We start from the raw sequence: 16,968 nt of genomic DNA on the forward strand, positions 1-16,968 counted from the left end.
TTCCAAGCATTTCAGAATACAATCTACATGCAAGGTGGAGGTACAATCTAAAAATTGCTATACCAGGAATTTATTTCAACTTTTTAATATATTTCTTTACAGACTATTATAATATTACTTATAATTCTACATTCTATAAATTAAGTACCTGATTTCCTTTTAAGACAAACAAAACCAGATCATGAAAAGCTAGATAATACCCTATTAACTTTTTGACTACAAAGACCTCTGCATGTTTTCATATTTGCTATAACAAATACATGCTTTAGGATCCATATAACCAGAAATACTATAGAATTTAGGCATACACCTTCTGAAGACATTTACCAGGTATGCTACTTTCATTCTAAATGTCTTCTTAAATCAACTATACTCCAATGAAAATTTTTAAAAAATTAATATCTTTGTTATTATGTTTAGAGAGAACTATCTTTTTAAAGAGATTTGGAAATTAAAAATCCATATAGTTGGGGCTTCCCTGGTGACGCAGTGGTTAAGAATCCGCCTGCCAATGCAGGGGACACGGGTTCGAGCCCTGGCCCGGGAAGATCCCACATGCCACGGAGCAACTAAGCCCGTGCGCCACAACTACTGAGCCTGTGCTCTAGAGCCTGCAAGCCACAACCACTGAAGCCCGTGAGCTCAAGGCCAGTGCTCCACAACAAGAGAAGCCACCGCAATGAGAAGCCTGTGCACCACAACAAAGAGTAGCCCCCGCTTGCTACAACCAGAGAAAGCCCGCGCACAGCAACGAAGACCCAACACAGCCAAAAATAAAAAAAAATTTTTTTAATCCATATAGTTAAAAAAATAAAAATGTCTTCTTATATTCACCATAACTCAGGTTACATATATATATATATGTATACATATTTTATATATATATATATATATATATATATAAAATGGTCAAGTATTTGAACAAATTACTTCTTTTTTTAAATTTTTTTATTGGAGTATAGTTGATTTACAATGTTGTGTGACTTTCTGCTGTACAGCAAAGTGAGTCAGTTATACATATACACATATCCACTCTTTTTTAGATTCTATTCCCATATAGGTCATTACAGAGTACTGAATAGAGTTCCCTGTGCTATACAGTAGGTTCTTATTAACAAATTACTGCTCTAATGTAAAAATTAAAACTAATAAACATGGAAATGCCACTGGTTTACATTATTTCCTCCATCAAATATTCAGCACCCTGACACAAGGTTATCTTGCTCAATTTAACTCTGCAGTACTCTGGTTATAGAGTACTGCAATACACAGATATCTGAAACTCTACTGAAGTAAAAGGGCTAATCCACATAATAATAGATGTCAGGTTTTCTATGATATTGAACATCAGGGGAAAAGGGAAGCTAAATTATTTTACAACAAGGGAAATAAATCCTCAAGTCTTACATATCTGTAAAACCAACAATCTTTGCAAATTACAGTAAGAATTTAAAGAGTGATATTTACACTCTAGTTCTTACTTTGTAATGAAGAATTTTGTGGTATTTCCATGTCTTATTCCTTCGAAATTCTTTCTAAAATCACCTAACATTATTGTTCAAGTTTCCCCTAAACATAGTTGTCAATCCTCTTCCTATTTTGGCTAACAACTACTAAATCATTTATAAGCAATAAGACTATACTACATCACTGCAGAAGTTGGCATGATTTTGTTATATTAAGCTTAAGTAGGGCTGTCAAATTGATAGGATGTCAATTTCAATTAAAATGATTGATGGGGGTTTAACAAAGCACATTTAGTTTCCATGTCATTTTAAGATGTGATGTGAATTTTTTAAACTTTTCTATAACTTAATCATTGCATATATCCTACCACTATTTTCTCCTCCTCTTCTGTAAGAATATCATTCATTTCAGACTTTTTGCATTTATGCTCTCACATCAAAGACACTGGTAGTCTACAGTTGCTTAAAGTAAAAAGACTTTACAGGGAAAAAAAATTAGGAAGACTATGTATCCAGGTCAGAACTCTGACAGTAATCACCAGTCTCCAGCTAGGGGAGATAAAGGCAGGACCTGCCCCACCATCAGGGCACACCCATCCCATTAACCTAGGTGAAGATATATTGTTTGTAATGAAAGATGCCTCTGAGAGGAGTCAGCTGTGTGTGCAGGCAGGAAAAAAAAAAAAAAAAAAAAGGTTACAAAGCATAACTCTAAACCATCTTGCATAAACTAAGCTCTTGGAAGAGTTTTCTAATTAACCAAAGTAATAAACACATTGTAGTTTAAATTTACATTACGAATGATTTTTTTAGTAGTTCAATTAATAAAGAAAAACTACAAAGTTAAGACTTCCCTGGTTAATCTTCTGAACTTCTCCTTATAGGAGAGAACAGCACTATAAGAGTCTATAATACAATTATTTTTAAAATTATGTAATTTTAAAAGCATAACCTAATCATATTTATGATTAATAAGTGATATTAATCACTTCAATAAGAGTTAAGCCAGATTAAGTGTAAACAATACAAAAGCAAGTAACAAAGAAAAAATCTGATTTTTAATTAAAGGGGACTACTGGAGCTTTTCCCCATGCAAATAGTAGCTTTTCTTACAATGAAGTAGAGTACCAAGTTTTCTAAGACAGCAAGTTAAGAACAATTTTACAAGTCTTAAAAGAAACTTCATCTAACTTTCAACTTTCAAGATGCAGTTTTATGAAACACAAAACACTGTTTAAGAGTGGTGATGAGATTCTAGAATACAGATGCTCAAACTTTTCTCTCCAGGATATTCTGAATCCCATGCTCCTTACTCATCTATCTCTTCTCTGAAACTTAAAAATAAAAGAAACAAAGCTAGTGGTTCATTTTACTACTATCAAACACTACAGGTCCATCTCTTTCTTGGCATTCTAACAAAGAGCTTACATATTAGGAGATAACAAGGAAAAAGGAAAAAGATTTAAAAACAAAACATAAAAACTCCAAAACCACAAATGAAATGCTTTTGAGATTTAGCTATGATCTCTCTCATTGCCTGAGGGCCCCGAGCCCAGGTTGGAAAAACACTGCTTCATTTTTACTGAAAATGGATACTAGAGTCTATAAAGGTACAATTTCCAACTCCTTCACTTACACTACAAAGCAAAATAACATCTTTAGCCAAAAGTGATATCAAATGACCAAAATGAAATTTCTCAAAGATTATACCTACTGCCAAATTTTGTTACCACAGATTTATTAAATAAATTACCAAATATGTCAACGCTAAAGGGAAAAAAAAAACAAAATTAGATGCAACCAAATCCAGGTTATAATGCCTACATCTTGAATTCATACTGAAGAGTAGATAAAGCTTAAAACCAACTACTTATTGAGCTCCATGTTGGAACAAAACCTTCCCATAACCCACAGTGTAAACACACAAACAATATTCTGATATGTACACTATGATCTAGCTACGCCCATATGTTCAAGCTTTCATTCAATAGTCCCCAAACCTCCACTTAAATCAGAACAGTGTATTTACCGTTGCCTAAATGTAACAGTTATACTGTCTTGGATCATAACTTATTACCTGAACTACCCTCTTCCCTTCCCTCTACCTAATCAAAGGCTCAGCTCAAGCTCCACATCCTTCGTGAAGCTTACAATTTACCTCTTCCGCCCAGACCATTCCCTTCCTCTTTTGAACTCATAGCGCTTACTACTATAACTCACTTGCCAAGTATACAAGCTACCTTGAGCTGTAGTGTGGCACAGATATAAGAAAGCAGAAAGGGTGATAAAATGAGATGATCAATCCAGGAGGCACAATATCTGACTAACAAAAGTGAGAGGGAGAAAGAGAACAGGGGATGGGAGGATTACAGAAGGGAAAAAACTATCAGAGACATAGTACAAGATAATTTCCAAACTTGAAGTTTCCAAATTAAGAGCCTACCAAAAGCCCAGCACAAAGAATGAAAAAAGATTCTCAACAAGGCACATGATCATAAACCTTCAAAAACCAGACAAATAACGAGAAGACTGTGAAAACCTTCTGAAAAGAAAAATAAAGCAAAACAAGTCATATGCAAAAGATTAAACATCATGACATTGTACTTCTTAACAGCAACTTTTGACACTGAGGACAATGGAGCAATGTCTGCAAAATTATGAAGAAAAATACTGACAACCCAGAATTCACTATTCAACCAAAATATCAATTAAATAAATGAGAGCAGAGAATTAAGACACTTTCAAAACTGCAAAGTCTAAAACTCGTTACCTCACATGCATAAAATGCTCCACCAAAACATTTCAACAAACCAAGAAAGAGAAAAACACTGATTCCTGGAAATGGGAAATTAAACTTGGGAGAAAGGCAAAGGGAATTCCTAGGATGACAACAAAAATAAGTCCCAGGATGATAGTTGTGTAGCAAGCCAAAAGGTCAACCAGTCCAGATAAAAGCCAGAGAACAGAGGTCTCTGGGAAGGGTATCTCTGTGGGGGTGGGGGGTGGGATGGAAGAGGAACTAATACAAATTATAAGTGACGTTGTGAAATAACTATTTTGAAAAGCTAGTGGAATTAATAATAAACACAAAGAAAAATAAGTAAATTTAAAAAAATTATTAATTAATGAAAAAACTGCAAAAGAAGATATAATATCTTATAATGCTCACATATGAACAATATTTATATAGGTGTAATAATCAGAAGGCTTCCCTGGTGGTGCAGTGGTTAAGAATCTGCCTGGCAATGCAGGGGACACGGGTTCGAGCCCTGGCCCAGGAAGATCCCACATGGCGCGGAGCAACTAAGCCCGTGCGCCACAACTACTGAGCCTGTGCTCTAGAGCCCGCAAACCACAACTACTGAAGCCCGAGCGCCTAGAGCCCATGCTCCGCAATAAGAGAAGCCACCACAATGAGAAGCCCGCGCACCACAATGAAGAGTAGCCCCGTTTGCCGCAACTAGAGAAAGCTCACGTGCAGCAACGCACACCCAATGCAGCCAAAATAAATAAAATAAATAAATTTTTAAAAATCACTGAACTGATTTCAACAAAAATTGTAAAGTAACTATATTAAGAACATAAAAAAGAGAAAACAGAGGATGACAGTTTAAGAAAAGTCCTCGACTATTACAAGTGATGAATTAAGTGTCAGTAGTATAAGCATTATACTTAGAAATATGAAAAAAATTTTAAAGCCAGAATAAACAGCTAAAACAGGACCAGAAGAAGTGGCAAGAAGGTAAGGGACTCTTGGTTTTTAATACAACACTTTTAGTACTTTTTGTCTATATAAACAATGTATATATAGTATTTAATAAAAGTTAACATTTTGGAAAATTCAATCTAGATTTTAATAAAATCTTGATCTACAATGTACCCCCACTCTGGAAAAAAGTATATTATGTCCTAGAGTTTAACAGAACCTAAACTACACACAAATTCACAGTGTAAAACACATATGCACTGAGATTATTTCCATGTCCTATGAATTAAAATAGTAAAATGTTAATGATGATTAACATTAACCAACTGTTAGAAAAGCTTTCCATGCTTGTTAAACACTATGATCATAAAAACCTTAAGATTTCAATACAGTCTAAGTCTTTCACTGGCAAAGATGTGACATACCTACACCCAGGACAGAACAGAACAAGTATTTCACCTATTTTATAGAGAAGTAAATAGGCAGCTTTTCTAACAGCTATACATTCCCTATAAAATAAGAAAAAAATCTGAGTATTTTCCAGCAACACCCCTTAACAGTACATTCCTGGTCAAGAAGAAACTGGCCAAGAGTTACATAAAGATTTGCTGAACCAACTGAAGTCTATTCTCGGATTTTATTTTGTAGATGCTTCATTATGTTTCAACTCAAAACTCAACTGCTTATCCTACCAAATTTTTAGAGCAATGTGTATTTTATTCAATTAATATATAACAGACCCAAACAGTATAGACTAAACAAAAATCTCCTAAAAAGAAGACTTTTGTTAGCATTAGACATATCAGAATATAAATCTGGCTTTTTTTTTAAAGAGACAGGAGAAATAACTACATTATGGTACCACATTTAGTTCCTTACTAACAACTGTGGTAACTTTCTTTTGAGATCACTTACAGAGACTTTCTGTACTAGCTAAGAGATTAACAAAGTCTCTGGTTGAGATACTTACCAAATTTCTCTAATACTTATATAACGGATTGTTTCTAAATAAGGAAGAAACATCCTTTTATTCTCTAATCCCATGAATATGCTTATTAACAATAAGTTATTCATATAGAAAAATAAATAATAAACTACACATGAAATACTATAGAAATGGCTTTCAAAATAAAATTTCTCTAAGAGCTATTTCCTTTGATCTGATCTTTCTTTACTAATTGTCCACAATTTCCAAGTAAATTAGATATAGTTATTTTTAACCCTTTGGTACACAAATACAACTCAATAATGTAAATAACATTATGATAATACCAAAATTAGGCTTCTATCAGTACATGTATAACAAAAAACACTTACTAGGTAAAAATATAACATTTATTTATTTATGACTTAATGGAAATAATGGCCAAGTACCTTCACTTGAGTAAATGCTTCTCCCTACCTTTATCTTGCTATTATTATTTTCATAGATCATCCTGTACATTAGACTTTCATAAAGAATATTATATTAGTAAATATTCAAAACTATAAATGCAAAACCATTGATGCAAATAGTCATTTTCTTTTTAATAATTTTCCCCCTTGTTAATTATAATTAACCCCTCAGTCCTAGCTAAACGGGCCACCTACTTTGGGTGCTAGCTTATTTTGTTTTATATTATAAAATCTCAACCCCTGAAATAAAGAGAATGTTAGGGATGGAATATATTTTTTTCTGCCATGTGGCTGACATTTTTAAAGTTCTAATTTAATGTCAATGTATTTCACAACTGGAATTAGGTCATAATTTATAGATACAAAAATTACAACAGAAAAGAAAAATCAAGGACAGGTAGGAAGATTTACACAGTAGGAAGTATTTTAAATATATTTATCTTTGAGCTGGAGATAAGAGCTTTGAAATAGTGAACAGGCTTAATTTTTACTTCTAAAAATGGCAAATTTCCCTCATCTAGGATAACAACTTCAATAACATATACATGTCAAAGCACTACGATGTTTTAACATAATTTATACTTACATTGCTTTAAAGCCCCAATTCTCGTATTAAGAAAATGTCTACTACACTGTAACATCTTGAAATTATTCAAATATATTTTATAAATGCTCTTTTGAGAAGGAAAGAAATACAAAGAAATCATATTCTGATAAGAAATGCTGCCAATTTTTTTGCCCATATACAAATCTAGTGTATAGTAACCTAAGGAGTAAACACAGAGGTTTCACAGACATTTCTCAAAAATTTTTCACAAAATGTATAATTACCTTTTTAAAATAGATCACGTTTCCACTCAACTAAGCAATTTCCATGTAAACTGCAAGTTTTCTAATACGTGAAAAATTATATTGTTTTTGTGACCACTAACAAAAAAAAAAAACCCTAACTTTTTTCCTATTCAAATGATCAAACCTAACACATCTAGTTTTCCATAAGAAAAGGCAAATGAAATACTCAAAACATTATACTTTGCATTCTTGCTGAAGAGAAACCTAGAAACTATACCAAGAATCTGCTATAGAATGGACATTAAAAACTAACAATAAAGTAATTCTTATGAGGTACCAAATAAAATCCTTGTCAAAATAATCTGATCCTGTCTTCAAATGTTAAAAAAAAACAAAATTTGGGTAATTTATAACTAAAACATTTTTTCATGTTTTCTTGGAGGTGAAGGTTCGATTACTTTTAGTTAAAATTCTCTTAGATACAAGCCAAAAACTACTATGCAATTTTAAAACCCGTGCCACAAAACAGCTTACAGCCAGCCTCAACCTAATCAGATTATGGAAAGAAATGATGGCCAAAGATTTTTGAAAGCATAAAAACAAAGGCTTTATTAAAAAATAAAAGCAAACAAACAAAAAACTATTAATTAATCTTCTGATTAAAATAGAGCAAAACAATCAAAGTTACACTTACATTTTTAGATTCAGAAGGAAAATTATCATATCCTAGCTAAAAGAAAAAAAAAAGTCATACTTAACTATATATTAATAAACAGAAAAAGTCCTATCTCCCATGTAAGTTCTCTATGTAACGCTAGGTTTCTGACCTGAAAGGTGAATAATCTGACAACACTAATGTCACAGAAGATCTCCAAAAGTTTGTTAAAGAATCAAGTTTTGACAAAACACGCTATGTACAAATTTTCAAGACAAAAAAAGTACCTTGGCTCAAATTCAATAGCTTTGACTCTGTTCCTTTCTCACTAGGAAACATGATATCTTATGCAGTTCACTTCAGGGTTTAGTGTTTCGTTTTTCTTATTAATCTAAAGCAGAACATTTTTGTAAAGAATACAGTAATTTAGAATCGTTTAAGGAATTCAGAAGAGGTGACTAAGTTGCACTACTTTGCTGCAGTTGTCTATTTCTTACAACAAACAAATACAGCATTTAATCTGTAGACCTTTAATTTACAAATCTACATATAGAACTGAATATTTAACACAGAAAACCTTAGAATTTATTTCAATTTAAACCATTCACAACTTTTTGCTTTGTATAAAATTTGCATGTCTGGCAACCAAGACAAATTAAAATTTTAAAACATAGCCTTAAAAACATACATAATAGGGTTTTGTACCTTAAACCATCCACATTGTAAAATACAAGCACTGTGGAAATGTGACTAATGATCCAGTCCTTTAACCAAATATAATAGGACTACTGAGAAGCTTTATCATTCTTTGTAGAATAGCTTTCTTCTCACTCAAATTCACGTAATTGACTCAATATTACTCTGTGATACAGCTTATTCATAAGAAAAGGTTCTTTTTTAAAAGAAATCCATCAATTGTAGAATATTTTAATTTTTAAAAGTTTTACTTCCACCAAAGGATCTCTGGATTTTTTGCAAGCACTGTTTTTACCTTTTTACTTTTCTTTATTCATAAATGAAAATTACATGCTTCATATTATGAAATCAGTAGACATTTCTCCAGTGACTCTAAGACGTTATGGGCCATAATACAGGAAAGACAATTACTACAACTGCTCCATCCTCATTATAAGGCTTTCTTTACCCCTTACCTTCTACATACCATGTAACTTGGTATAAGTGGAACCGGAACACACAGACTTGGACAAATAGGTGGTTAGAATTACAAAGGGGCAAGAGAGTAGAGCTGAGAATTTGTATGGGTTTAGGAGTAAGACTGGAAGCAGGTGTCATAGCTTAGATGCATGTACAACTCAGTTGAAGCAGAAAGCAGAGCTGATGACAAGGGATGGGTCAGTTTTAGGTTCCAGGGTTCAAGATTTTAGTGTCACATGTTTTAAAAAATCATTCTTGTGCTTTTAAAACTTTCAAGATTATGTAAAAATTATAACTGTTGTCCGACACAAGAATGTCAAATAAAACTGATGGGGGGGAAATGACCACAAAAATAAAACCATTTTCTTCCTCACTTTGAAGTGAACCAATTATTTACGTTATATGTGTCTAATTTGGGGACCACTTTAACAAAGGACATTTCATCAGTAACAACTGCAGAGAATTTCTGAATCAACTGATGTATGTGTGACTCTGGAATTAAGTGGAGCCATTGTCCTATGTAATCAATGGAGACATGTGTTTGACTAATAAGTAGGCACATACAATAAGAAAATAAAGAGAAGCCAGACAGAGGTCACTGCAGCTAGACTGTTCATAGGGTGTGAAAGGCATACCAGATATGTTATAACTAAGATAAAAGATAGGCTATTAACAGACTCTTCCTTGGTGTTAATCTGGATATCTGGCATTTAATTCTGGTTTCCTGCATGCCATTGAAGGCAGCAGGTCATTTTCTCACATGCTACAAGTTCGAAGGAAAATCATACACAATTCTACTTTCCTTCTTCTCCTCTACCCCCTTTGTGGAGGGTCAAAGTTGGCAGAAAATAGCTTGGATTATAAAGCCCTTCACCAGTTTCTGTCTTCTCTGGGATAGAGAGACAGCCAGCTACTAGATTCCCGCAGGGATGCTATTGTTTGGTGCCTTTCACGAGTGTGCTACTTAAAACTAAGCAGAGCCAGTTCAGTGCTGAAGACTGTTTGGGACCTTTGCTCTCATATTATTAGGCATTACTGAGTGAAATGAAAGATAAAAATTTATTCACATAAACAATAATTTGAGTAGTTACTAAGAAGTACGTTTTTCTAATTTCTCTGGTAAGTAGGTATTAAGGGCTGTATCATATTAAATAAAACTGGGTATCAAGATACGCGTTTCTACACAAATACATCATAGCTACAAACCATGAAGAGAATGAAGCAAAAACAAGAATATTCCATAATAAACAATATTTCAGAGAACATAAAAACTCAAAGTATGAAAAAAGTAGCAAGACACATTCAGCTAGTGCCAATTATCAAGTTAAAATATTTTTAGTGTGTTTCATATGACGATGTCTAGGGATGGTCTTTATTCTGACTAAATGATATTTTCATATATTTAATACTATAGAACTAAATAGTAATATTTTAAATCCTTGAATTTAATCTGCTCTTTCATCTGCTCTTGAATAAGTACAACACTGAATATCTGGGGATATTTCTCAACTGACATGCATGATCAGTATTTCTACCCAGTACAATATAAACCTTGTGAAGACATCAACTCTTAAGGCTTTGTTCTGGCTCTTCTACTCTAAATTATACCTAAATCAATCCAAAAAAGTCAATAGAGAGATAGCACAGTGGTGTCGAATGTCAAATCATATCACGTATTTTAAATGGTATCCACGAACAGCTTTAATAGACGGTTCAGCAGTCTCTGGTTGAAAATAAAAGATATAAGTATTAATTCTGCTTACTCCCAAAATCTGACTAAATAAACTACACAGGAAGGAAAGTAAAACTCCTCAAAACAAAGAATAGGAAAAGAGATGACAGTAGAAAAAAATTTTCAACAAATTTTGGAAGACATGAAATAGATGGACAAGCAGTAACTGATTTAGGTTTCAGTTTTCTCTGCTATGTTGGATCTACAAGGTGAGGAAGCCAGTGAGAAGAAAGCCAATTAATTCATAACACATGATATAAAAGTCAGGAATTGGAGACAGCAGGGATCTCTGAAGGTAGGGTTGCAAAATGTATGAAAACAAGATGATTGGCTGAATGTCTGTATTAGTGTGATTAGACTTCCCAGATCTTCTGTCTTGCCTAATTATAGAGATTTGATGATAGCTTTTCCCCAATTCTGGCAAAACCCAGAAGAATTAATTTTTAAAGATATTATACCAGAGAAGATTGGGCTTGCGGGTATTATGTAAAACTTAGGGTGACAATGAAGAGCTGAAAACAAAGGGTAGGGGGAGGACTCAGACATGCAGTTAAGTTAACGCCTGCACACTGAATGTTGAGTCTCTGAGCCTTCTTCTCTAATCAGCTCTCTTAACACTGGTTGTCAGACTTAGATCCCACAGATGGGAGAATGGACAATTCTTCTCTGGAGAAAACGACAGGCCCAACAACCAGCAGACACTGATATTTAGAGGTTCCCGAAGAATACTTCCAGGCCTCTATTCAATCATCCACTAAAAAGTCTACCAATCAACAAGCTCCAGCCACGTGCACAAAACTTCCAGTTTTTAACCCCTCCTTCTTGAATATAAACAGATACTCAAAGACCACAAGACATTCAAGAACAATCTTTAACACAGTAGAGATTGAAACAAAAAAGGGGGAGGAGGGAGACTCAGAAAATAAACAATGCAAGGTGCAAATTTAAACTTAAAAGCCATTAATATTCTTAAAAATAAAAAGATATTACTTACACATCCATGACACAAGAGTGCTATGAAAATGGAACTTTAAAAGAAAAGTCTTTTAAAAAATGACATAAAAATTCAACAGAAGGCTTAAAAGAGAAAACTGAGAAAAATCAAGAAAATAGTGCAAAATAAATGGAAAGGGGGAGATAAAAATTAAAGAATCATTCAAAGATATCCAACATCTCACTAACCAGAGTTCCTAAAAACGAAGATAAAAAACAGAGAATCTTACCAAAGAGATAATATACTACTTCTGGATAGAAATAGCATATTGAGCATATCCACTTACTTTTTGCCTCTCCCTAATTCCCACCAAAATGACAATAAAGGAATTTGTTTTTAAGTACAGAAATACAGTGAATAGGAAGAGAAAAAGCAGTAAAAATTTGAAGCAAAAAGCAGGCAGATAAGTGGTAAATGACTAAAGAGAATTAGGAAGCTCAATCAGAAAGTCAAGATGCAACCTGCAGAACTCTCAGAAAGGATAAGGAACTGGTCAGATACCACGTAATTATCTACATTGGGGTGAAAGTGCAAATATGTGTGTTGGAACAGAAGATAGTAAAACTAAGTATTTACTAAAAGGAAGTACTTTTAAAAAGTAACCAGTTCAAACTGTCCCTTCCTAAAAGAAGTCTGAAGATTTATGCTTTAGAGAGGTTAAAAAAGATGATCTCTGGCCTATCAAGATGATTCAACAACTTGCCTCACCATATGCTCAGAGCTTCCATTCAGCCTTTTAGTGCCTCACACTTAAATATAAACAGGCAAATATCGATCACCAGATCTCTGTAAGTCTTTAACATGAAAGACAGCGACCAAACCAAAGAAACTAAATCAACTCAGAGTAAAAAGATACTTGGTGGAAGGAAAACTTTTACAATATCTATCAATATCTCAAATATACGTGAGAAGATAATGTAATCTTAAAACAAGTATGGGACTTCCCTGATGGTGCAGTGGTTAAGAATCCGCCTGCCAATGCAGGGGACACGGGTTCGAGCCCTGGTCCAGGAAGATCCCACATGCCGCGGAGCAACGAAGCCCGTGTGCCACAACTACTGAGCCTGCGCTCTAGAGCCCGCGAGCCACAACTACTGAGCCCACATGCCACAACTACTGAAGCCTGCGCGCCTAGAGCCTGTGCTCCGCAACAAGAGAAGCCACTGCAGTGAGAAGTCTGTGCACCACAACGAAGAGTAGACCCTGCTCGCCGCAACTAGAGAAAGCCCGCACGCAGCAATGAAGACCCAACACAACCAAAAATAAATAAGTAAATTTATTTTAAAAAAAAAAATAAGTATGATCCTGTGAGGGGTGGGGGATAGAAACAGAAGAAAAAGAAGACTTGAAAATTAAAAATTATAGCAGAAATTAAGAACAAAAATTCAATTAAAGGGTTGGAAAGGTTGGAAAAAACTCCTAGAAAATTAAAATATAAAAATATAAACATTTTTTGAGAGACAGAAGATAAGCACCTTAGAGAACCAGTCTAGGAAATCTAATATCTGAAAAATAAGCATTCAGAAACAGAGAAAATGAAGAAAAGGAAATCACAAATAAAATAATCCAAGAAAAATTTCTAGAAGTCAAGAATATGAGTTTCTAGATTGGTGAAGTCCCAGCACAATGGATGAAAACAGATCCTCAACAGAAGGCATATCTTCATAAAATTTCAACATACCAGGTAGCCAAAGAAAAAACAGTAAAGATTCCATAGAGGGGGAAAATACTGGACATATGAAAAATCAGAAATCAGAAAGGCAACTGGAATCCTTGAAGAGCAAGAATGGAACTTCAAAGACAGAAAAATAATGCCTTCAAAACTATAAAGAGAATGATGTAAAACCTGGAATTCCATTCTCAATCAAAGGATCAATTAATTTTCATGCAGGGTAAAAATATTTTCAGGTGCGTGAAGTCACAAAAAATGCATTTCCCACACAACCTTCCTGAAGATAATACTGAAGGATACGCTCCACCAAAATGAGAAAGTAAACCAAGTAAGAGACAGACATGGAATATAAGAAAAAGAGTCCCAGTCTGAGAGATGTAAAGAGAATCCCCAAGAAGATAATAACTGGTGCTTCCAGGGGAATAGCTGTGCATCAGTTGGGAAGCTTAACCAATCCAGAACAGGGCCTATCTGAGGCCTCCCGAAGAACTCTCTCCAGGAAGATGAAACTGACATACCACCTGATGCTTCTGAACATACTGAGTTTGCAGTTGAATTAACAATATGTACAAAGAAAACAATGCAAATGAAAAGGCAAGTATTTATCTGTGAATAGCATTTACATGATAACATAAATAATGAATACTTCCTTAAAATATGACATTACTATAGTCAGAAGATAAGGTGAATGGGAAATGATCAATGGCAGGTGACAACCCAGGCAGATGTGCTAAGTCCTCATTTCCAGAGTGAAATAACAATAGTTAAAGCCTAAAATTAAAATCAGGCAGTGGCCTTGTATGCATATGGAAATATGGATATAAACATCAAACAGAAAGGAGCTAGAAAAAGTTGCCTCCAGACAGGTGGAAATTTAAGAGAGAATGTTTAATTTCAATAAAAAATTTTTTAAAATATAACAAAAATATTGCCCAGTATTAAAGGAAACGAGTTTCCAGTTTAAAAGCTAAACCTAGAACTTAACACAGTTAATGATGAAGTTTCAGGATACCGTAAGGATTCTGGTGAAAGAGAAAAAGCTTCTGGAGGGTGAATGTGAGTGGGGGGAGGGGAGGCATATGCCAAGAGCAAGAGGGCATCCAATTGCTAAAGAGCCTTCAAAACTCTGATGAAAAACTATTTCTTTCTTAGAATTTGTACTGAGCCAAAATATAAACTGAATATGGGAAAAAAAAATAAAGATAACTCAGGCATGCAAGATTTCAAAAAAAAAAAAAAAATGTACCACACTTTCTAAAGACACTATAGGAGAATGCATTCTGCCAAAACAAGAGAGTAAACCAAAGAAGAGGAGATGATGTTATCCAAAGAGGGGCACAGGGAATTCTTGGGAAAATAGTGAAGGAAATCCCAGGATAATAGATACACAGGAAGTTGAGAGAACTGAGGGCTCTAGGAGGATATTTCCATGGAAAAACAGAATAGAAATGATGTTATCTGGCAGCCACTATGGAAAACAGTATGGAGGTTCCTCAAAAAACTAAAACTAGATTCCACTCCTGGATATACATCCAGAAAAAAACAAAAACACTAATTCAAAAAGATAAGTACATCCCACTGTTCATATCTACAGTAGCCGAGATATGGAAGCAATCTAAATGCCTATCAACAGACAAATGGATAAAGATGTAGTATGTATATATACATACATATACATACACACACACAAAATGGAGTATTACTTGGCCAAAAAAAGAATGAAACTCTGACATTTGCAGCACTGTGGATGGACCTAAAGAATATTATGCTTAGTGAAATAAGTTAGACAGAGAAAGACAAATATTGTATGACATCACTTATATGTGGAATCTAAAAAATAATACAAAAAGGGAATTCCCTGGCGGTCCAGTGGTTAGGACTCCGAGTTTCCACTGCAGGGGGCGTGGGTTCAATCCCTGGTCAGGGAACTATGATCCTGCCTGTCAAGCGGCATGACCAAAAAAAACAAAAACAAAAAAAAAACCAATGAATGTATTATGTAAAACAGAAACAGACTCACACATATAGAAAATTAGTGGTTACCAAAGGGGAGAAGGAAGGGAGGAGGAGCAAATTAGAGGCATGGGATTAAGAAATACAAACTACTATGTATAAAATAGATAAGCAATAAGGATATATTGTATAGCACAGGAATGGAGTATAACCTGTAAAAAAATGCTGTACATCTGAAACTAATAGAATATTGTAGATCTACTATACCTCAATTTAAAAAAAAAGAAAGAAATGATGTATCTGAACTACTGAGGTTTATAATTCTGTAGGAGAGTTTAGCTTCGATACAACGAGAACAGAAAACTGTTCAAGGAGGGTAACGATACTACAATGCTTAACTATCAATAATATTTTCATAGGTGTAACTAAAACCAACTACTGATTTAAGTAAAAAGCTGTCTCCTTAGTATTTGGAAAGAAAAGAAGGGAAGGAAAAGGAATGGGGAGAAAGATGCAATAATATCTAAAATTAAAGAAATACCACTATCACATAAGATTTAAACATATGGAAGGAAATCTCAAAAGAAATACCTAAAAGAGGTAAAAGTGGCTCCTCTGTGACATGAGTCAGACAGGAAAGGGAAGGCAGGGAACTGGTATCTTTCTTTGTATTTCACTTTTTAAACTATTTACCTCTATTTTGAAAATTTTTTTCAACTAAATAAAGAGGATTTCAACAAAGAAAAATTCTCTAACGATCTAAAATCCTTTTTAAATCAGAGACGAGATCTAATGGTGTTAGCTGTAAAAGGAAAACGAATTCATAAATTAATATTAATGATGTTTTGAAGGATACATTGCAAAAGACAAAACAAGCAGGCACCAGACTAAGCTGATATTCATTTCCTGTGTGGGCTTCATAAAATTGTAGTAGACTTCAGTTACTAGATACACAACTGTAGCAGCCACTGTGAAATCCACCAGCCACTGATATTCTGGAAAGTAATGCAATGCTGAAAAATAAAGGTGTAAGAAAGAAAGCTTTACTTAACCTTTCATAAACAGCTTAGGAGGACTTATCTATAATTAACTTCAAACATGCTAGATTTTACTGTTTGATGATTTGCAATGTAAGGTTTGCAAATACGAGAATCTAAAAATGCAGGAAATAGATCAAGAATGTTGGCATCCAAAACTAAATTTTAATACCTCATAAATTAAATAATTAAAATAAACCTGAAATGATTACCAAAAATTATTTAAATTGTTGTTAAAAATATATGATTGAAAAATGAGTTGGTATTTTTTAGCTAATCAGCTTCTACAGAAATTATAAATCACGATTTTTTTAAAAGAATCTGAGCTATAATATTTTAGCTTTAGAATACAATTTGATGTAGAGTACTACAGGTTTATTTATATTCATTTCTGTGAAGCAAGAGAGTTGA

General features: G+C 33.8%; 1 protein-coding gene across 8 annotated transcripts in view; it reads right to left on the minus strand.

Annotated features, from left to right (window-relative positions):
- The window catches only part of TMEM161B (transmembrane protein 161B), a 69,043-nt gene that overhangs the window by 13,846 nt on the left and 38,229 nt on the right, over window positions 1-16,968 (minus strand). For 6 of the 8 annotated variants that reach the window (XM_059916732.1, XM_059916735.1, XM_059916730.1 and 3 more), the window contains one exon: window positions 16,377-16,533. The exons of 1 other annotated variant lie outside the window; for it this stretch is intronic. In XM_059916732.1, coding sequence (XP_059772715.1) covers window positions 16,377-16,533 — 157 coding nt within the window. Of the gene's footprint in view, window positions 1-16,376; window positions 16,534-16,968 lie in introns of those variants that run through there. One more of the 8 variants, XM_059916736.1, reaches the window with a different exon arrangement.

This window comes from Balaenoptera ricei, chromosome 3, assembly GCF_028023285.1.
Source record: "Balaenoptera ricei isolate mBalRic1 chromosome 3, mBalRic1.hap2, whole genome shotgun sequence".
Lineage (NCBI taxonomy): Eukaryota > Metazoa > Chordata > Mammalia > Artiodactyla > Balaenopteridae > Balaenoptera > Balaenoptera ricei.